Source organism: Nycticebus coucang, chromosome 12 (genome assembly GCF_027406575.1).
Source record: "Nycticebus coucang isolate mNycCou1 chromosome 12, mNycCou1.pri, whole genome shotgun sequence".
Lineage (NCBI taxonomy): Eukaryota > Metazoa > Chordata > Mammalia > Primates > Lorisidae > Nycticebus > Nycticebus coucang.
Window position 1 is genome coordinate 72448405 of NC_069791.1, and position 21542 is coordinate 72469946.

The following is a 21542-nucleotide window of genomic DNA, read 5'->3' on the forward strand; positions in this document are numbered from 1 at the left end:
GCTCCTTGATGGCTCCCATAGCTCTCATTTAAGCTGGAGATTTCTTTCCATGAGGAGCTGTGAGAATGAAGCAGATCAGGGAAGGCATTACGATTGGCTGCAGAGACCCTTCTCAAACTTGGGAAATACAGGTTCCCTCTGACTAGGTGTCTGGACTGTGTCTGGCTTCCTAACCCTGATCCCATTCAGGTACGGATTATCTCTGAGGAGCTGGTGGCCTCCGGTGGGACGCTGGTACATGAAGCAGACAACGCAGAGAGGCCTCCAGAAGCCACAGCTGCCTCCAAGTCCAGGGTAAGTATGGCCCCTAGGTTTCTGAGGCCTGCCACAGAGGATCCTGGAAATGAGCCCAGGAGTGGGTGCCAGTGACTGTTTACTCCCTCTGTGACCCCAGGCCAGCCCTGGCCTTTTACCCCCATGGGGAAGTGCAGTCCAACCTGTGATAGGAGGGAAGCCCCAGGCAGATGGTCCTGTGGTCACAAGGCCTTCTCCACAGGCCAGACTGGTGGCCTTGAAACGGCTGAATGATGTCCCACTAAACCTGTCTTCTAATAAGCGGTGGTGTGCCTCCCCACCAGCCCAGGTGGAGGGCAGTCCTATGGGCTCTGATGGTGGCCAGGTAAGCTGGGGTGGTAAGGAGTGTGTGGCATATGAGCCAGGGCTGGGGCAGCTGTGACCCCCCCTCCCCCTTTGTCCCCATAGCCTGCCCTGAAACTGGAGCCGCTGCACTTTCTGCAGTGCCACAGCAAGAACAACAGCCCTGAGGACCTCAAGACGCAGCTGTGGGCCTGTGCCTTCGAGCCGGCCTGGGAGGATGGTGCGTCCTTGGGCAGGCAGGCAGGCAGGCATCGAGAAGGGCGAGGGCTACAGAAATGGGGCAGCTGGACGGATGGGGATTCAGGAGAGACAGAGGTTAAGAAGCCTCCTCAAAGCTAGGAGGAGGGGGCTGCAGGGAGGAGCTTCACAGATGACATTTCCACTCAGCTGACCCCCTGCAAACTGGGCATTCAGGGGCCACATCCCAGACCGTGGCCACATGTGGTGGGGAGGCTGTGTGCGTGATAGACTGCCAGACGGGCATCGTGCTCCACAAGTACAAGGCACCTGGTGAGGTGAGTGCAGGGCGGTAGACATGCTTCTGCTCCCAGGACAGGGGGCTGGGGTGGTGGGTCCAAGCTCAGCCCTGCTTCACCATGACCTTTTTATTTTGTGTTGGGTCTCATTGTTCTGGGCATAATCCTGCATGCCTGGTCATACCTGTAGTTTTACCTGGTGACTGCTTTCTCTATTCCCCACCGCACCCCAGGAGTTTTTCTCAGTGGCCTGGACAGCTCTGATGGTGGTCACGCAGACAGGCCACAAGAAGCGCTGGAGTGTGCTGGCGGCCGCAGGACTGCGGGGCCTAGTCCGTCTGCTGCACGTGCGGGCTGGCTTTTGTTGTGGAGTCATCCGGGCCCATAAGAAGGCCATTGCCACACTCTGCTTCAGCCCTACCCACGAGACTCACCTCTTTAGTAAGATACTCTCCCCTCATCCTAGGGCCTGCTCAGCACCACCATCTTGCCACCTTAATTGGCTCAGTGCTCCACTCTGGGACTTAAGGGAGCTTGGTGGCTTCTGGGACTCTGGCTCTGGCTTTGATAGGAAGCAGCTAAGTGGGCTACTCTGTGGTCTTGGAATTTTCTACCAACCTGGGCCACTCTGTTTTTTCCCTGTCAATGACCTGGTTGGATACTCCTGGCCCTCTAGGTGAGGTAAACTCAGGCAATGCATGAGCTACAAAAGATGGCTGCCAGTGCCAGGCAAGTTAGGTTAGAACAGGACAACAGGGATTCTGAGCCCATTAATCTTCCTGTCTCTTGGCCCCAGCCCTTCCTCCCTGCCTCAGAGGGGCTAGCTTTGTGACCATGGGCTGATGCAGCCTGTAGGAGGGAACAGGGCCTCCTCAGGGCTACCTCTTCCCTTGCCCACCCCTCCTCAGCGGCCTCCTATGACAAGCGGATCATCCTCTGGGACATCGGGGTGCCCAACCATGACTACGAATTCCAGGCCAGGTGATGCTTCTGGCAGGTCTGGGAAGAGGCTAGCTGCTGGGGTGGTGGGCACCTGGGTCTGCAGACTTATGCTCTCCCACTGGCTTTCCCACAGCCAGCTGCTCACACTAGACACCACCTCCACTCCACTGCGCCTCTGCCCTGTTGCCTCCTGCCCAGATGCCTACCTTCTGGCAGGCTGTGAGGGGGGGTGCTGCTGCTGGGATGTGCGGCTAGACCAGCCCCAAAAGAGGAGGTAAGACTGCAGGTGGGGGTGTCTCAAACCTGAGCTGGGCAGCTGTCATCTAGGTGGGCTCACATCAGCCAGGGCACAACCATGCTCTCTGCCCTGGGCAGTCCTGGGCACTATTTTCAGAGACCTCTTTGAACAGCTGGCCTGTCCCCACCTCCTGCTAGGTTCTCAAAAGGACCCTGTGGCCCCTTCCTTACCCTGGTGTTTCTTTCTGGGACTGGGCTGTGGTCACCTCACCTGTACTTGGAGCTTCAGCACTGTACTATGCACAGATGATTAAATCTAGGTCCTGCCACTCATTAGCAATGTGACCTTTCTGTCATAGCATAATGTCCTCATCCGTAAAGGAATGATGACTTGCATCCCATGGCTAGCAGAGGGCAGGCGATATGGTATCTGGGTAGGGAGGAGGCTAGAAATGCAACTCTGAGCCTTTGTGGCTCATCTGCAGCACCAAGAAGGCCCTGAGATGGTGCCTGGCCTGGGGTCCCTGCCCTCCTGTGGCTCATAGTCCAGTGGGGGAGATAGGTAGTAAGCACAGGTGGCCAATTAAAACCCCACAATGTGTGATGTCAGCTACAAAGCAAGAAGAGTAATGGGGGGGTCCCACTTTTTTATTGGGGACTAGAGACTCTGCTGAGGTGACCAATGGCAGATGGGTAAGTTCTAGGGCTCCTGATTTCCTGTGGCGCTAGGGGCAGGGAGGTACTCGCAGAGAGAATTGCAGGTGCAAAAGGCCAGGGGCAGGGAGAGCTGGTTGAGTAGCATGGATGTTTGGCCACTGCTTGGCAGGATGGGTGGAACTGGCCTAGAGGGAGGCAATGAGGCTGCCTAGGCCTAGGCATGCCAGGCTTTGTTGCCCAGGGTAAGCAGCACAGTGAACAGTCCAGGAGGAACGTAGGGTGGGTGGTAGGACTGAATGAGCCATGTGGAGGAAAGCAGCAGTAGCCTCAGCAGAGACAGTGGCAGTGTCCTGCCAGGTGCTGGTGGCCTCTGGCTTCCCTCAGCCAGCAGCCCCTGGGTCTCCCCCTTCCCTTCCTTCCTCTCTCCCTCGCTGTGTCTGCCTGGTTGCCATGTCCTGGAGTATTTCTCCCCTGTGCCTGATTATCTGCTGCTCTCTCCCTTCTGCTGCCTTGTCTGGAGCCCACCCAGTAGTTGGGTGTTTGGCTGCCTTCTGGTTCCAGATTGGTCTCTCCAAGCCAAGGTGATACCCCCCACCATGCTCAGCTTTGAAAAACCCAGCAGCCATTCCCCACTGCCCTCCATGTCAGAGCAAGTCCTACCCACACTAGCCAAGCCCCCAGGGCAAGCCTGGAAACACTTGCCTTGCTCAGCTGCCTGGGGGACCCTGCTTACCTCACATTTAGTCCCAGAGGCTCCAGAACCTTTCCTGATAACACTGTCCACTCTTATCCTTGAAGAACCAGCCCCTTGTACTTCTGAATTTCTACTACTGTGACTCAGGACACTGAAGTGCTGGCTCTACCTTTCAGAGCAAAGCTGACTCTCTCCAGTGCAAAGAATGCAGCTTTTGGTCACATCTTCCAACCTTTACAGAGGGCTTGGCCCAAGCAGGTGTTCTGCAGATATGTGAGTGAACGAGCAGCTCTTTGCATGTGCAAGCAGTGTCCAACCAGTGTCTTCTGCCCATAGGGTGTGTGAAGTGGAGTTCGTCTTCTCTGAGGGCTCTGAGGCATGTGCACGGAGAGTAGATGGGCTGGCATTCGTGAGTGATGATGTAGTGGGTGAGTGAACCCAGCCTGGAGGACAGCCTGGCCTTCAGGCACCCAGATAGGTTGCTTTTCCCTGGGTTTAGGCCTGAGGGCTTCTGAAACATCTCTAGTATGGAATAGAAGTGTCTGGGCTAGGGGCAGTCCAGGCACAGTTCTCCATTCTCCCCCACAGCCTCCAAGGGGAGCAGTCTGGGCACCATCTACCTGTGGAGCTGGAGCCAGACGTGGGTGGGCCGGGGCAGCCAGACCACAGTAGCAGTGGTCATCCTGGCCCGGCTGCAGTGGTCACCCACTGAGCTGGCCTACTTCTCGCTCAGCGTTTGCCCTGGTGAGCCTACCCTCCCACCCTTTCCCACCCTCTTCCTCTTGCAGCTCTGCCCCACCTTAGGCTCCCACCTTTGTCCTGACAGATGAAGGCATCATGCTGTGTGGGGATGAGGAGGGCAGTGTATGGATCTATGATGTCAAGAATGTCTTGAAGCAGCCTCCTCTGCTGCCAGCAGCACCTATGCAGGTACTACCCAGTTCATTCTTCCCCATGCCAGTGCTGGCACTGCTGCAGTAGGAAGAGCCTGGTCTCTGGGAAGCAGGTGCCCAGCCCACCCCCTCTGTCTTCCCCTCAGATCCTTAAGTGGCCACAGCCCTGGGCCCACAACCAGACGGTGTCCAAGACCATGGTGAACACGGTGGTGGCCAACCCCACTTTTACCTACCTCACTGCTCTGACGGACTCCAACATTGTCGCCATCTGGAAGAGACAGTAGCCTCAAGCAGGAGCTCCTGCCTTTATCACAAAGTACTAGGGACACAATTTAACTTATTCAGCTTTTAGGCTGGTGATGGTCTTTTTATCAGTGAATATTTTTCATTAAACTCTCTACTATGGGGCGGTGCCTGTGGCTCAGTGAGTAGGGCGCCAGCCCCATGTACCTAGGGTGGCGGGTTTGAACCCGACCCTGGCCAAACTGCAACAAAAAAATAGCTAGGCGTTGTGGCAGGTGCCTGTAGTCCCAGCTACTGAGACGAGAGAACTGCCTAAGCCCAAGAGCTGGAGGTTGCTGTGAGCTGTGACGCCAGGGCAACGTTGAGACTCTTGTCTCTTAAAAAAAAAACTTTCTACTATGGACAAGAAGCCTGTTGAGCGCTGTAAGGGTTCCACCCTATTTTCCTACTTAAAGACAGGAAGACCTGGCAGCTGAGACTTCTAGGACACATTCATGGTGAGTTAAGGGTTCTCAGCAGTCCTCTTCTATTCAAGGTTGCCTCCCACTAATCCCCTAAGCTCCCAAGTTCTGATGCAGAATGAGTTTGTCCCTGCCAACCTCTCAGATAGAAACCAAGGTCTCTGGGTCAATCCACTCTTTGAAATTGGTCCCAAAGAATCTGAAATATCTGCCTCCATGGAACCTGACAATCCATTCTTTTTTTTTTTTTTGAGACAGTCTCACTATGTTGCCCTCGGTAGAGTGTTGTCATGTCACAGCTTATAGCAACCTCAAACTCTTGGGTTTTAAGTGAACCTTTTGCCTTAGTCTCCCAAGTAGCTGGGACTACAGGCAGCCACCACAACACCCGGCTATTTTTTGTTGTGGTTGTCATTGTTTAGCAGGCCTAGGCCAGGTTCAAACCTGCCAGCCCCAGTGTATGTGGCCAGTGCCCTATCCACTGAGCTATGGGTGCCAAGCTGACAATCTATTTTCTTGTGGCGTCACTTCTACTTATGCCCACACACCCACATCCAAGTCTTTTCCTGCCATACTTTATTAGGAAGATAAAACAAAATCTATGTACAGGCCCCATGGGTGTCAGAGGTAAGAGGTTCACGGAATAGCTACAAGGAGGGTCATAACTGCCACAACTGGGACTGGCCGCTCTCCTCTGGCACATGGAGAGAAGATAGGAACTGGGCTTACAGGCCAACTAAAGAGCCTTCCAGCCCACTACTCAATTCCTTCTTGCTTGTCTTTAATGGCCACCTAGAAGAGAGGAAGAAGGCAGTGACTTAGCAGGGTGGCCAGGGCAAGGATGGTGGAAATAACCCCAGCATCCCCACACCAAAGTCTGCTTGGAAGCTGTTGCCATGTCCTCCTGAGGGCAGTCATGGGCTACACTCTACAGGAGACTAAGCAAGGTAGCAAACCAGACCCCAGACAGCTCCAGGGTAGCTGAGTGGCCAGTAGCTGGAGGGTACCTCTGAACTGGCTCCCCCACCCTGTTCTCTGCAGCCTGGGGCTAGAGTCAGATATAGCAGGGGCCCTTCCTGGTGTACAGACAACTTAGGCACTAAGCATCTCACAAGGCATGGCTCTTGCCTACTCTAAACTGTTTTAGATGCTGAGATGACCCCCCACGCTGGGATGAGCTGCCTACAAGATATAGACAGATGCCTGGAAGGCGGCAGGCCTTAACACACCAGAGCTGCCGGTACCAGACAAGGAATTTGGAAGAGCAGCCCAAAGGCAGTAGGTCCCCTTCCTCTGTGGGGGACCATAAGAGCAGCACATAAGGAAGGTACTAGGTAACATTCCCAACCCATGGGGCAGACAATAGGCCACAACTGCAAAACGCTTTAGTCTACGTGTCTATCCTTGCTCTGTCATTGCCACCCCTGAGGAAGCAGCCTAGTTGTAGGCATGTGGACACTGCAGCCTCAAGCACACTGGCAGTTGCAGGGCCCCTGTGCCCCTCAGCTGCACCCCAGGCTCCTCACCCGGAACCGTTCTTCCAGCAGAGACAGTTCACTTATGAGGTCGGTGATGGCATTGGTGAAGGCCTCCTGGGGGCTGTAGTCTGGTGTGGTCTGCACTCGGATGATGATCTTGTGCTCCAAAGGGTGGGGGACTTTGTAGCCAGCAAAGAGCACCTGTGGATCCTTCAGCAGCTGTCTGAGATCACAGGGTTGGGTAGTATGAGGGGGGCTGAGCCCCTGGCTACCAGGCAGCCCCCAGCTCATGGTTCAGAGCTTTCTAGCTGAAAAGTTTTCTCTTCTAAATCTTCAAGTAAAACACTTTCAAGAAGATAGACTAGGCTGGGTACAGTGGCTCACACCTGTAATCTGAGCACTCTGGGAGGCTGAGGAGAGTGGATTGCCTGAGCTACACAAGACCCTGTCTCTAAAAATAGCTCTGTGACTCAAGCGGCTAAGGCCAGCCACATATACCTGAGCTGTCCGGTTCGAATCCAGCCCAGGCCCACCAAACAACAATGATGGCTGCAACCAAAAAAATAGCCAGGCGTTGTGGCGAGGGCCTGTAGACCCAGCTACTTGGGAGGTGGAGGCAGGAGAATCGCTTGAACCCAGGAGTTGGAGGTTGCTGTGAGCTGCGATGCCACAGCACTACCCGGAGCGACAGCTTGAGGCTGTCTCAAAAATAAATACAAAATAAAAATAGCTGTGTGTTGTGGCAGGTGCCTATAGTCCCAGCTACTTGGGAGGCTAATGCAAGAGAATCTTTTGAACCCAACAGTCTGAGGTTGCTGTGAGCTGCAATGCCATAGCACTCTACTGGGGGCAACAAAATAAGATTCTTGTCTCAAAAAAAGATCGTTCATGTGGAGACACCACCACCCCCACTATGTGAATGGACAAACAAACACACCCCCTGCATCTGTGAGAATCAAGATCTAGTTATAAGTAGGTTCTAGCAACTTCTTCCCTCCGGAAAAGCCAGGGACCCTGCAGTGCTGACAGAAACCTCCCTAGGCAGTAGAATCCAGCCGTGTTCAGTAATCAGAACACAAAGGGCCCCAAAGAGCATCTGCACAGCATAAAAAAGGGGTAGGGAGAAGGGCCCAGGCTGTGAGCAGAAACAAGTCTTCTGCATCACAGGGGCTGGCCACATACACTGGGCTTTGTTGTGGACTGTTCCCTGGGCATGCAGGGGTATCCTCTAGACAGCTCAGTCAGAGTCAAGTGTGAGCACCATAAGGGAGCGCCTTTACAGAGTAGGGACACCCAGAAGAGCCTGTGCACCCTCCTGGCTTCACCCCAGGCAGGAGTCCTCCAGGTTGTGGATATCTCCATACCTCCCTACACTAAGAGACAGAGTTCTGCCCTCTTGAGAAAGGCCTGGCTTCACTGATATGCCACCTGAGGGAAGAGCTGTATTTTCAGTGAACGGACAAGTTCCTGGACCAGAGTGGCAATCACCTTCTAGGACTTCACTAGTGTGAGTGAACACCCACTAACCAATGTCCAATACCCACCAAGAATAGAATGCCTCTGGAAGTCAGATAATTGTTGCAATATAGGTGGGATGGGAAGAGCTAACCTTAATGGCTTCTCATGAAACACAAGTAGGTCTACTTTCTTGTAACTTGCTGCACACTCACTCGCTTTGGTTGTGGCTTATGTGAATAGATATGGTTCAGAGTCATTTTGAAAAAAAGATAACAGGATTGTGAAATGTCACAGCAAGCATCCAGAGAGACTTCTTGTAGCTCAGAGACTGAAGAAAATCTTATAGAGCTTGTGTTTTGCCCCAAAGAGCTCCACTAAACACAGCCTCCAAAAGCCTGTGAACTTGAACTTACGATTTAATGATGTTTCCTAGTGTGTGGTCTTCTTTGTTGATGGTGAACAAACAGGCATTGGGTACCTTGGTGTCCTTGTTAATGGTGATCCTAGGAAGAGGCAGAAACCATAGATGAGGGACAGGAACTAAATCCTGCCTCCAAGCTCATAGTGCTGCCTCCTTCTAGAGGCCCTTCTCAATCTGTCTGACACACAGCAGCACTGAAGCACTGAGTCTAGCTAACCTGACTCTGGTGCCCTTAACCCACGCTGGATTGCTCCTTTTTCAGAAGCAGAGTTTCTCAGTCTTGACACCACTGACATTTTAGTCTAGATAATTCTTTTCTGTAGGGATCTGTCTTGTACATTCTAGAACATTAGCAACAGCCCAGGTCTCTATCCAGTAGGCGCCAGTAGTAACCCCTATGACAACCAAAAATGTTTCCAGACATTGCCAAATGTCCCGGGGGGGGGGCCAAAATATCCCCCAGTTTAGTTCCAAAGGAGGCTGAAGTGCAGACCATAAGACCCTAGATTTGGGCGGCGCCTGTGGCTCAGTGGGTAGGGCGGCGGCCCCATATTCCGAGGGTGACTGGTTCAAACCCGGCCCCGGCCAAACTGCAACACAAAAAATAGCCGGGCGTTGTGGCGGGCGCCTGTAGTCCCAGCTACTCGGGAGGCTGAGGCAAGAAAATGGCCTAAGCCCAGGAACTGAAGGTTGCTGTGAGCTGTGTGACGCCACAGCACTCTACAGAGGGTGATAAAGTGAGACTCTGTCTCTACAAAAAAAAAAAGACCCCACATTCTAGGATGTCATGCATAAGTAGAGGTGGTATTTAAAACGTCTTCTATGTGCTCAGCTCTGGGCTATTTTACACAAACTACCTCACTAAATCTCCTCTTACAGGAAACCCTATGTTTAAATACATTAATAAACTCATTTTCCAAAGACAGTCTCGTTAAGTGGGGGATCCAGAAGCCAATCAACAGGTGGTGAAGAGTCACAGCAGGTTTTACACAGGCCAGTGGCAGATCATATGTGAGCTTTACAGACATCAGTCCGACTGTCGGATGGAGATGGTGGAAGAAGAGTAGGTAGGCTGCCAGATCCCAGAGGAAAAGGACTTTGGAGGCAATCTGGGTTCGAACACAAGGCCCACCACTTCCTGCCTGTCCCAGGCAAGTTACTCTTCTGAACCTTAGTTTCCTTCTCTGCAAAATGAGTATAGTCGCCGCTGCCGCGCAGGGCTGCCTTCAGCTTGGCAGACACAGGCCAAGCTTTTGTTCAAGCAAAAGCCTCTTCGTCCCTAGGCAGAAGGCCCACAGGAGAATCCCAAGATCTACAGGGCTGACAGGCGACGGTCCAGGGCTCACGAGTCTCCGCCAGACCCTCCCCAGCCCCAGCCGGCCCCACTTACTTCTTCTCACCCTCGAAGAGCAGGAAGGATTCGAAGGCTGGAGGGGCGTTCATGGTAGCGCCACAGCAGCGTTCAGACTCCCAGAGGATCCCACCACCGTCTCTAGAATCCTATTAAGTAACCTCTTCCGGGTTACGCCGGCGTGCCAAACCCGGGTAAGAACCGCCCATCGCCCCCTTCAGGAGGGAGGATCCTACGCAGGAACGAAAGAAGCCCGAGGGAGGCCAGTGGCTCTGCGCATGCGTCGGCCCCAACCATTCCTTCTAGCCTCCGGCCGTGGGAACGCTTTGGCGCATGCTCCGAGCGCTGGGAGGGATGCTCTACCCTGCGAAGACCTGCCTGTTCAGGCTGAGCCGGAACCTCAAACTGTGCCTCTCCGCGTCCCAAGTCCCATGAGCTCTTTGGTATAGTGCTGTTGGAGTACACAGCAGGAGGCTCCTGAATAGAGGATGGAGGCATGAGGGTGGTGGTCAGCTGTGGCGGGCAGCGTTGGATGCTGAAGAAAGTCTTGGGGCCAGAGGTAGGTGTATGGAGGAGTCTCCTGCCCAGCCCACCTGCGCGCGCTGCGCCGAGACCGCTGGCCAGTTTGGGTGAGGGCGGGCAGAGGAGGCAGTGTAGACAGAGATAAGAGAGGCGCTGGAAGGGATAAATGTATCATCCAGTTTGGATTGGTTTGCAGACTATAAAGGCCCTGTCTGGGTTGTTTGAAGCATCAGGAACTAGGGGCTCATTAGCTACTGGAGCCCTAACAGCTTGGCAGCTGTAGAGCCTCCAAAGCAATCAAGAGCTCCCATCACCACTTCCCTGGCAGGACCAATTCCTATTAGAGCCATAGGCGAGGAAATGTTACTGTCTCAGGCCAAGTTGATGGCCACCTCTATAACTGATGCGGGGAAGAAAATGATTCCCTGGGGTATGGCACCCACTCTCTGGGTCACCCGGACAAGTTTGAGTCAAGGATTGCAGAGGCGTGGAAGTATTGAGCCCAGCCGTCTTTACGTGGGTAGGGTAGAGTGAGGAGAGGACTTTTACCTACTAGGGGCTTCATTCACTCCGCCACTGTGGACGTCCGTTCTCTCTTAAGGAGCTAACAGTTGCTCTTTCATTCCCAGCTCAGTAAGGAAGTTGTCAGCCTGCAAAGGCTTTGGTGCTCAATGTTGGGCTGCCCTTAGAGAAGGCCAAATGGCAATTCCCATGTTCTCCTAAGACTGAGGAAGATGGGCCTGCCTAGCATAACTGCAGAAGGGGCTGCTGGAACATGGAGTATTAAGAAAAATTATGCAGCCTTAGAAATAAAGTGAAAAGGCAGTGTATGGCATGTTCTGACGACATATTGGAGACATTGTTGGATGGGCCTAAGAATTAATTATGTAGGGCAGAGGTTGGCAAATTATAGGGCATGGAGACTAAATCCAGTCTGCTGCCTGTTCTTGTGAGTAAAATTTCATTGGAGTACATCACGCCCATGTATTTGCACATTGTCTGTGGCTGATTTGTGTTACATGACATAGTTGTGACTGAGACCTGCATGGCTGGTCCTTTACAGAACTTTGGTGACCCTAATCTTTTGGACTGTGTTTGAATTTTTTTTTTGTTTGTTTTCTGGTTTGGTTTTTTTTTTTGCTCATGGGTCTTGCTCTGTTGCCCAGGCTGGAGTGCAGGTCATCACAGTTCACTGTAACCTCAAACTCCTGGGCTGAAGTGATTCTCCTGTCTCAGTTTCTTGAGTAGCTGAGACTACAGGCCTGTACCACCATGCCTGGCTGATTTTTTATTTTTTGCAGAGTTGGGATCTAGCTATATTGCCCAGGCTGGTCTCTAACTTCTGGTTTCAGCCTCTTAAAGTGCTGGATTACAGGTGTGAGCCACTGCACCTAGCTATATTAGATCTTTGATGTTTTCTTTTCTATTTTTGAGACAGTGTCTCAAGCTGTTGCCCTGGGTAGAGTGCCATGGCATCACAGATCACAGCAACCTCAAACTCTTGGGCTTAAGCAATTCTCTTGCCTCAGCCTCCCAAGTAGCTGGGACTACAGGTGCCTACCACAATGTCCAGCTATATTTTTTGTTGCAGTTGTCATTTTTAGCTGGCCCAGGCCAGATTTGAACCTGCCAGCCTTGGTGTACATGGCCGGCGCCCTACCCACTGAGCTAAGGGCGCCACCAGATCTTTGATGTTTTCATTCTATATTTGTATGAGTCAGTTTTTTACATATTTGAAAATTATACTTTTGGTAAGCCTTTCTTCAGGAAGTAGTTGGTGCAAATCTGCCCAGATTTCCTTAGGAATAGACCCAGAAGATGACAGAAGCAAGCACTTTGTGAGCTGGGCCCACTCTGGGTTTCCCAAGGTGCCTGCCCTAGGTGAAGGTGAGCCCGCTGGGCTGCAAACCGTTATCTAGGAGTCCAGTCAGATCCTAAAGACATCTGGGGACCTGCTTCAAGGCACCAGTTGAGTAGCACACCTGGAAACCCCAGGGGAATGTTAGTGTTAAAATCCCTGGGCAGCTGGGGAAGAGTGGGACTTCTAGCACCTTTATGTCCTGTTGACAGGCATAGGTATCTCCTATTCACCCTTTCTAGTGGCTTCCAAAAATAATGTGTCATCCTGGGCTGTGAGCAGCTCTGCTCTGGGTCTGAGAGGAGAACCAGGGGAAGTGCCAGGCATGCACTCATGTTACCTCCCCTTCTGGCAGCAGTGCCCCTGCCAGCACCAGGACCCATGGGAGGACAGGCATGATAGATGTTGCCAAGAGGGCGGCTGTGTGAGTGCAGTCAAAATCCAGGGTTCTACTTGCTGCATCCCTAATAAGCATCCATGCTTTTCTTTCTCCTTTACTCCCTGCATTAGGGCTCAGTAGACCTGGGGTCCTTTGTGAAACCCTAAGGAAGTAGCCAGAGAAGGTGTTGGTAATTGGGATTAGGGTGGGGTATATAAGCAGACTCAGCTATCCCTCCATGTGGCCTTGGGCCAGGGAAGGAAGGGAGAGATCCAAGTCTACAAAAAGCTTCATGAAGGGCGGCACCTGTGGCTCAGTCGGTAGGGCGCCGGCCCCATATACCGACGGTGGCGGGTTCAAACCCGGCCCCGGCCAAACTGCAACCAATAGCCGGGCGTTGTGGCGGGCGCCTGTAGTCCCAGATACTCGAGACGCTGAGGCAAGAGAATCGCCTAAGCCCAGGAGTTGGAGGTTGCTGTGAGCTGTGTGAGGCCACGGCACTCTACCGAGGGCCATAAAGTGAGACTCTGTCTCTACAAAAAAAAAAAAAACTTCATGAAATATGGCATGGCTACCATAGCACAGTGGTTACAGCATCAGCCACATACACCAAGGCTGGTGAGTTCAAACCCAGCCTGGGCCAGCTAAGCAACAATGACAATTGCAACAGAAAAATTTTAGCTGGGCATTGTGGTAGGTACCTGTAGTCCCAGTTACTTGGAAAGCTAAGGGAAGAGAATTGTTTAATCACTTAAGCTCAAGAGTTTGAGGTTGCTGTGAGCTGTAATGCCATGGCACTCTACCTAGGGCAACATAGTGAGACTCTCTCTCTCTCCAAAAAAAAAAAAAAAAAAAAGCTTCATGAAGTCCATAGGATGGTGGTATCAAGGTGAGAACTAAAAATAAAATCCTAAGTCCTTCCAACCACTGAATAGACCTCCTCTTAGCCAACAGGATCTCAGAGAAACCTTAAAAACAGAGTCCCCAGCCATGAGAAGACTGGAAGTCAGACACATCTCATTACACACTCTCACTTTATGTGGTTTAGACACAATTGACCAACACGTAAGGATGAACTATGTGACAATAAGAAACCAAATTTTAGGGCGGCGCCTATGGCTCAAGGAGTAGGGTGCCGGTCCCATATGCCGGAGGTGGCGGGTTCAAACCCAGCCCCGGCCAAAAACCACAAAAAAAAAAAAAAAAGATACCAAATTTTAAAACAAGGCCTACGGCTATGTAAGGCAAGTGCTAAGTCACATACCCCCTCCACATAAAGATGTTGTAACTGTCACAGTTTTCCTTTTTCTCTAGGAGCTAAACAACATTGGCCTCACAATAATATTAATAAAATCATTGCAAAAAAGACCATTGCAGGCTTGGCACCTGTGGCTCAAGCGGTTAAGGCGCCAGCCACATACATCTGAGCTGGCGGGTTCAAATCCAGCCTGGGCCTGCCAAACAATGACGGCTGCAAGCAAAAAACAGCCGGTCGTTGTGGCAGGCGCCTGTAGTCCCAGCTACTTGGGAGGCGGAGGTAGGAGAATCGCTTGAGCCCTGGAGTTGGAGGTTGCTGTGAGCTGTGATGGCACAGCACTCTACCCAGGGTGACAGCGTGAGGCTCTGTCTCAAAAAAATAAAAAATAAAAAACCATTGCAGGCTTGGTGTGGTGGCCAGCACTCTGGGAGACTGAAGAAGGCGGATTGCCTGAGCTCACAGGTTGGAGACCAGCCTGCACTAGAGTGAGCCTGTGTCTCTAAAAATAACTGAGCATTGTGGCAGGCATCTGTAGTCCCAGCTATTCAGAAGGGTGAGGCAAGAGAATCACTTGAGCCCAAGAGTTTGAAGTTGCTGTGAGCTATGATGCTACAGCACTCTACAGAGGGTGACAAAATGAGACTGTGGATACAACTCATCCACTGCCAGACACTTAACTGACCCATTCCACATGTAACTATAGCTGTAACTGGACAAAAGACTGATTTCTGTAACTTTCTCCTGATTAGAGACCCCAACTACAGACTGCCCAGTTTACAGGCTGTGCATTTGAGCACCTTCATGTTCCTGATTCACCTCTTGATGTTTAGGACCTAACTGTAATTTGTTTAAACATTTATTCTCTACCCCAATGTGAACATGAGTCATCTGTCAGCTGCATGCTTGTTCATGCATGTGCTAGCACCTCCTTTGTGGATATTTATAGCTCCTTCTATAGCCTGTTGAATATGTATAACTGATGTCAATAGCAGACCTGGGCCTTGAGGGTTGTAAGTTTCCCAGAAGGTAAGTCTTTGGTAGGACCAGGGCATGTATGCTTTTTAAACTTTTTATTCTTGAAATGGTTAAAATACACAAAGTTAGACTGTGTAATATAACAAAACCTCACACACTCTTCACTTCCACTTCCATAAGTATCAGCTCATTGTCCCATCCCTACCTCTATCCCCTTTCACCTCTGCCTCTGGGTTATTTTGAAGCAAATCCCAAATACTCCCATCAATTATCCATAAATATTCCAGAATGTATCTCTGAAAGACAGTGGCTCTTAAAACTCTCAATCTGTCAGGTGCCTGTAATCCTATCACTTTGGGAGGCCAAAGCAGGTCTGAGGCCAGGAGATCAAGACCAGCCTGGGCAACATAGCAAGACCCCACCTCCACAAAAAATTTACAAATTAGCCAGGGGTGAGGGCACTCACCTGTAGTCCTAGCTACTCAGGAGGCTGATACAGGAGGATTGCTTGAGCCCAGGAGTTTGAGTCTACAGTGAACTATGATAAGGCCACTGTATACAGTCTGGGCAACCACTCACGACTGCAGTGTCTTATCACATCTTTTTTTTTTGGCCGGGGCTAGGTTTGAACCCGCCACCTCTGGCATATGGGACCGGCACCCTACTCCTTGAGCCACAGGCGCCACCCCTTATCACATCTTTTTAAAAATAATAGTTCTTGCTGGGTGCAGTGGCTCACACTTGTAATCTTAGCACTCTGGGAGGCTGAGGCAGGTGGATTTCTTGAGCTCAGGAGTTTAAGACAAGCGTGAGCAAGAGCGAGACCCTGTCTCTAAAAACCAGCCAGGCGCCATGGTGGGTGGCTGTAGTCCCAGCTACTTGGGAAGCTGAGGCAAGAGGATCACTTGAGTCTAAGAGTTTGAGGTTGCTGTGAGCTATGACGCTGCAGAGTGACAAAGTGAGACTGTCTCAAAAAAAAAAAAAAAATTGTTCCTATCATCCTATAGTCAACTAATACTCAAATTTCCAATCATCTCATAAAGATGTCATTTCATATCTTTTTTATTTTCCAGATACCAGATCTCACTGTTACCCAGCCAATGTGGATTACAGTGGATAGTCACAGGTGCACTCATAGCTCGCTGCAGCCCTGAACTCCTGGGCTCAAATGATCCTCCTGCCTCAGCCTCTCAAGTAGCTGAGACTATAGGTATCTGCCACCATGCCCAGCTTTTTTTTTTTTGTTTGTTTAGAGACAGAGTCTCATTTATTGTCCTCGGTAGAGTGCCATGGAATCACACAGCTCATAGCAACCTCCAACTCCTGGCCTTAAGCGATTCTCTTGCGTCAGCTTCCCCATTAGCTGGGACTACAGGCACCCGCCACAACACCCAGCTATTTTTTTGTTGTTGCAGTTTGGCTGGGGCCAGGTTTGAACCTGCCACCCTTGATATATGGGGCCGGCGCCGTCCTGCTTTTTTTTTAACACAGTCTCCCGACATCATGTTCAGTAGAGTGCCATGGCGTCACAGCTCACAGCAACCTCAAACTCTTGGGCTTAAGTGATTGTCTTGCCTAAGCCTTCTAAGTAGCTGAGACTACAGGTGCCTGCCACAATGCCCGGCTATTGCTGTTGTCATTGCCATTGTTTAGCAGGCCCTGGCCAGGTTCAAACCCGCCAGCCCCGGTGTATGTGGCCAACACCCTAACCACTGACCTATGGGTGCCAAGCCACCCAGCTTTCAACATTTCGTTTTTGTTGCAGTTGGTTGCTAAAAAGTCTCTTAAATATCATAAATCTTTTATTGTAATAAAATATGTGCAACATAAAATCTGCCATTTTACCAATTTTTAAGTTTTCAACTCAGGGGCATTAATTATGACACATACTAGATGTGCAATCATTACCACTATTCTAATTCCAAAATCTCATGTCTCTTTTAATTTATAACATTCATCCTTATACCCTTCACATTACAATTGAAAGTGATTTTAAACAACACATTTGAGCTCTAAGTTGGCTAATTTCAAAGCCCAACTTCTTTCTCTGTGTGTCCAAGCTTTGTGATCTGGACCAATGACTACTCTGACCTGACATTTCCAGGAGCTAAAATAAATGGAGATAATAGAGTAATAGGTGAGGAACTAATGAACTGATGGGGGTAAAACGCTAGAACAGGGCCCAGGAGGTGCTCTGTGTCTCAGCAGCCGCTGTGGTCAGGTGAGAGACTGAAGCCAGGGCACTCTGCGGGCAGGGAGGAAAGCTTTGGGGAGGGGGGCAGGAGGCTGGTTGAGCTGGCCCTGGAGGCATCAGGGACTTCTGCACCATCACAAGGCAGGCTGCCCACCCTGTACCCAGGCATCAGGTCAGCCACCGGAGTGGGCACAATATGTAGCCTGGGCACCACAGGGCAGGGCAAGAAGGGATGGGAGCCCTGTCCCCGTCACCTGCTGCTCCAGCCACCCTAGGGCCACTTCAGCAGCAATAGCCAGTGGCCAGTCATCACTGCCTCACAGGTGGTAGGATCTCCTTTTGGGCAAGGGGCAGGGATTGGTGGGCAGCTGGTGGGCTTCATAGAGATCTGACGAGGACGGGCAGACCAACCCCCAGGACACCTGGGACTCTGCCCCCAAGAGTGGGGACTGAACCAGAGTCAAGCTTGCCAACAGTCAAACCAGCTCAGAGCCTTTGTTGATGGGAGCAAGGAGGGAGTGGTCCAGGGCCTTTTCCTCATCCTGTGGATGCCTCTGGGATCTTAGCTTGGCAGCCTGTCAAGATGCCACTGGGGGAAGCCTCCATATTGCCAACACTCCCAGCCCACAGAACCTCCATATTGCCAATACTCCTAGCCCACAGAGGGAAAGGGACGCTGCCAGGGCCCTGAGGACAGAACAGCTGGCAAGACACATGGAGCTTTGGGGCCTGTAGGAGAGAGGAGGAGACCTGGGGTGTAGTGGGGACAGCAGCTCGGAGGAGGAAAGGAGCCCCTGACCCTACATGTGGGAAGCAGACAAGGGGAACCAGGATGCCCAAAGGCCATGTTGTCAGACCTATCCTCAGCCACACCCAATGGCAACCTTTGGGGCCCTCAGGGCCCTTTTCTCCCAAGATGCTCCTCACAAGACTCTGGAACCTCAGCAGTATCAGCAGGTTTACTGGCAGGTAAGCAAGAAGGGGAGGGGAGCATGGGGGGTGATGGCAGGAGTGAGGAGTGCTGAGGTCGTGGCCTGACCCCTGGGGGCCATACTCCCTCCCCGTCTCCCAGCCCACGCAGCCATGGGACGTCCTTGGGGTGGCTTCTGGCTGGGTCTGCTCTAGGCAAGAGAGGAGTGTCCCTGGAGAGTCCCGGCCAGCGGCAGCAATAGCTGCAGGGGCCACAGGCAGCAGCCAGGCCTTGGAGAGGAGCAGGAGCCACCTTAGTCCTGAGAGACTTCAGGTCAGCTGCAGGACTGGGCACCTCCCACTCACCCTGCCCAGTGAGGGGTCTCCAAGTGCCTGGAGGGGGCCCGGGTGGGAGAGCAGGGGGTCCTCACGTCTGCAGCTCCAGGAGGCGGTTGGGCTCTGAGGGTGGCAGGCCAGTGAGGCTGTGGCTGTGGGCCTCTCGGAGGTCCTGCAGCACCCGCAGCAGCTGGGCCAGTGAGTCCTCAGGAGCTGAAGGCAGATGCAGCTGTGAGGGTGCAGGCAGGGTCTTGGAAGCCAGAGGGCCCTAGGAGTGGGCTGGGTTCCCTTACCCACGCATCCCTGAAGGGGCTGGGGACATAGAGGGAGTCCCAGGCAGGAGGAACCTACCTGGTCCAGGGCTGGTGGGTGTAGCGTCTGCCTCTGTGCCGCTGCTCAGATTCTGGAGCTTCTCCCTGTGGGGAGGCCAGAGTGAGGGCCTGTGGCCACAACCTGCCCTGCTGAGAAGGCTGAGTGACCCCATGTGGGCCTCCCAAATTGGAGCTGGCCCTGGGAGCATGGGCTGACTCGCAATCTCCCAGGAAACAACATGGGTCCCTAGTCACCTTCCCCATTCCCTCTTCCCCTCCCCTCTCTGTGGGTGACCAGAAGGCCCTTGGAAAACCAACCTCCAGCCCTATCAAAATCACATTGCAGGGCCCATGGGAAATAGCCAAGTGGAGCCTGAAAGTCTCCTGGTGATGACTAGCCATGGAATGAGAGGTCCTGGTAGGTTGGATCCTGAAGTGGGGGAGGTTCTGAGGACAGCAAGGTGGTCAGGACCAAAGAAGCTGGAGCCAGGGGATTTGGGTTCAAATTTCAACTCTGCCACTTCCTGGCTTAAGTGTGCATTGTAACAGCAGCAACCTGAGTCAGTGACTATGAATGTTAAATGAGTTCACATATAAAGTGAAGGTAGAGCCTTGTAAATGAACAGGACGAGGAGGAGGACTGGCAAGTTCTAGGGCAGGGGTTCTCAACCTTCCTAATGCTGCAACCCTTTAATACAGCTCCTCATGTTGTGGTGATCCCACCCATAAAATTATTTTTGTTGCTACTTCATAGCTGTAATTTTGCTACTGTTACGAATCGTAATGTAAATATCTGATATGCAGGATGTATTTAGGCGATGCCTGTGAAAGGGTCGTTCAACCCCCCAAAGGGGGTCGCGACCCACAGGTTGAGAACCATTGTTCTAGGGCTATAGCTGTGTAGCTGTGGGTGTGAGGGCATATGTGGGATGGTGCACACACACCCTAGTGGAGGATGGAGTCACCAAACAAGGGGACAGGAGTAGGCGTGTGGGAGGTGGCAATGCATCAGGGCCACCCCCTCAGAGAGGAGGGGGCTGCAAAGTGGCTGCAGCTCACAGGGGAGGGGGTGCTTCCAGATGGATAGCATGAACTTTGAGATGATAAACCCTGGGAGAGTCAACGAGGAGAAAGGAGGACCTCAGCCCCCTCCAGCCCAGAATGCAGGGGTATGGGGAAGAAGAGAGCCCCACCCCCACCCCCGCAGGCTGAGGGAAGCTGAGCTCTTCGGAAGCACGAGCCACCCTGAAGTGTTTCTCAGTTAACAGGGCCCAAGTATCCTCCTAATTTTTTTTTAAACAGTCTCACTTTGTCACCCTGCATAGAGTGTGGTGGCATCTTAGCTCACAGAAACCTCAAACCTTTGGGCTCAAGCAATTTTCTTGCCTCAGCCTCCCAAATAGCTGGGACTACAGGTATTGGTCAAAACGCCTGGGTAGTTTTTCTAATAGTAGAGATGGGGCCTTGCTCTAGCTCAGGCTGATCTCGAACTCCTGAACTTAAGGGATCCACCCGCCTCAGACTCCCAGAGTGCTAGGATTACAGGCATGAGGCACTGCACCCAGCCCTAAAATTGATTTTTGAAAGCATCCTGCTTTTTCTAAGCTACAGCCAGGGCCGAGAACCACTGGGTTAAGCAAGATGGTGGAGGAACAGGCCCTGCCTCCTTGGCAGAGGGCAGGGCCTGTGCTCCAAGGGCCCTGTGGGATAGTTGGCAGATCAGGAGGTGGGCTCTGCCTGGGCCCAAAGCACTCATGGCCCTGACCCTTGGAGCTGCCATTCTAACCTGAGTGCCTATGTTGCAGGGGAAAGACAGGACTCTGAGGGTGGGAAGGTGCTAGGCTCACTGAGCAGAGAGGTGGCCAGCCAGTCATCACAGAGCAGTAGCCCCAAGCCAAAGTCCCAGCTCCAGCCCTGGTCTGGCCCCTCCTCCAGGGCCATACAAGCTCCTCTGTTTGGGATTTGTAGCCCCTGCATGAGCCTCCTCACCGCAGTGTAGGTTCAACACCAAGTAGGTGCCGGTAGATGAGCTGGGCCTCCAGGTCATGGTCAAGAGGGTCATTCCACTCCTGCAGGGTCACCCGCGACCGGGTCTTATCGCAGCCCCGATCTGAGGGCACAGAGAAGGCAGTTAGGAGTTGGCACCACAGGACTACCGCATCCAACTTTCTGGTAGTACAGATGGGGAAACTGAGACCTAGGGAAGGAGAGAGATGGACTCAGAGGCCCCCAGAACAGGACTGAGCTGGGAGCACAGCCTGCTACGTCTGACCCAAGCCTGCCTATAGCTCCCTACCCTTCCGGGGTGGTGGTGGCACAACTTGGGTTCAGCTCCTACAGCCCTTGGGAGTTGTGCAGGATGCCAACCAGGGGAGCTAGGTCACTTTCTAGAAGGTTGCCTGTCTGGGAGCAGCCTGGAACTCTAAGATCATGGTAAGGTGGGCCACAGCAGGTTCATGCCTTGGAATGAGCTGGCCTTGCCATTTGCTGGCTTTATGACCTTGTCCGAGTCATAAAATGGGAAAACGGGACCTGACTCTTAGGCCATGGTGGGGCCCACTGCATCAATAATGAAGGTATCTCTGGGACAGTTACAGCCAGAAGCTGCAGGTCAGGTCAACCAATTTACACCCTTACAGAGTCACCGAAATCCACCAATCCCCGCCTACTCTTCAGCTACAAATCCAGGCTGGACCAGAGGGGTGGGTCACATTCCAAAGCTACATTGGGCCATGGGACCGAGGCTTGGCCTGGCCTGAAGGTCTGGGGGCTCTACATGCTGCTCCAAAAGCAGGTGGGGAGGGCGGCACCTGTGGCTCAGTGAGTAGGGCGCCTGCCCCATATACCGAGGGTGGCGGGTTCAAACCTGGCCCCAGCCAAACTGCAACA

The 21542-nt window shown here is 52.4% G+C and overlaps 4 protein-coding genes across 9 annotated transcripts in view; 2 read left to right on the forward strand and 2 right to left on the reverse strand.

The window, feature by feature from the left end:
- ORAI2 (ORAI calcium release-activated calcium modulator 2) overlaps positions 1-21542 on the forward strand; it is a 204060-nt gene that overhangs the window by 27193 nt on the left and 155325 nt on the right. The gene's annotated exons all lie outside the window — the stretch shown is intronic.
- Positions 1-21542, forward strand: part of LRWD1 (leucine rich repeats and WD repeat domain containing 1) — a 92765-nt gene that overhangs the window by 1638 nt on the left and 69585 nt on the right. The window contains exons 5-16 of one of the 4 annotated variants that reach the window (XR_008373434.1): positions 190-294; positions 497-619; positions 703-817; positions 985-1112; positions 1307-1514; positions 1982-2054; positions 2149-2289; positions 3940-4031; positions 4192-4347; positions 4430-4533; positions 4643-5239; positions 6351-6723. Coding sequence is in view for 2 of the 4 variants with exons in the window: in XM_053557478.1 (XP_053413453.1) it covers positions 190-294; positions 497-619; positions 703-817; positions 985-1112; positions 1307-1514; positions 1982-2054; positions 2149-2289; positions 3940-4031; positions 4192-4347; positions 4430-4533; positions 4643-4783 (1386 nt within the window). In the remaining 2 variants the exon portion in view is untranslated. Of the gene's footprint in view, positions 1-189; positions 295-496; positions 620-702; positions 818-984; positions 1113-1306; positions 1515-1981; positions 2055-2148; positions 2290-3939; positions 4032-4191; positions 4348-4429; positions 4534-4642; positions 5621-6350; positions 6724-21542 lie in introns of those variants that run through there. The other 3 variants (XR_008373433.1, XM_053557478.1, XM_053557479.1) reach the window with 3 other exon arrangements.
- POLR2J (RNA polymerase II subunit J) lies at positions 5763-10111 on the reverse strand. Its single transcript, XM_053557513.1, has 4 exons — positions 9951-10111; positions 8553-8642; positions 6730-6904; positions 5763-5995 (listed from the first exon to the last, which is right to left on the reverse strand). The coding sequence occupies exons 1-4, from the start codon at positions 10001-10003 to the stop codon at positions 5960-5962; spliced, it is 354 nt and encodes a 117-aa protein (XP_053413488.1). The 5' UTR covers positions 10004-10111; the 3' UTR covers positions 5763-5959.
- Positions 18009-21542, reverse strand: part of RASA4B (RAS p21 protein activator 4B) — a 29353-nt gene continuing 25819 nt past the window's right edge. For all 3 annotated transcript variants that reach the window (XM_053557469.1, XM_053557467.1, XM_053557466.1), the window contains exons 19-21: positions 20643-20763; positions 18694-18758; positions 18009-18555 (exon numbers count right to left, since the gene is read on the reverse strand). In XM_053557469.1, the coding sequence (XP_053413444.1) occupies positions 18434-18555; positions 18694-18758; positions 20643-20763 (308 nt within the window). In that variant the 3' untranslated portion in view covers positions 18009-18433. The remainder of the gene's footprint in view (positions 18556-18693; positions 18759-20642; positions 20764-21542) is intronic.

What these genes read in the sequence shown, in the direction of transcription:
- POLR2J (XM_053557513.1), bottom strand. Translation starts at nt 10,003, where the DNA reads ATGAACGCCCCTCCAGCCTTCGAATCCTTCCTGCTCTTCGAGGGTGAG. An exon ending in CTCTTCGAGGGTGAGAAGAA is followed by an intron (nt 8,643 to 9,950) that starts GTAAGTGGGGCC and finishes GCCTCTTCCTAG; the next exon opens with GATCACCATTAACAAGGACA. An exon ending in CTAGGAAACATCATTAAATC is followed by an intron (nt 6,905 to 8,552) that starts GTAAGTTCAAGT and finishes CTGTGATCTCAG; the next exon opens with ACAGCTGCTGAAGGATCCAC.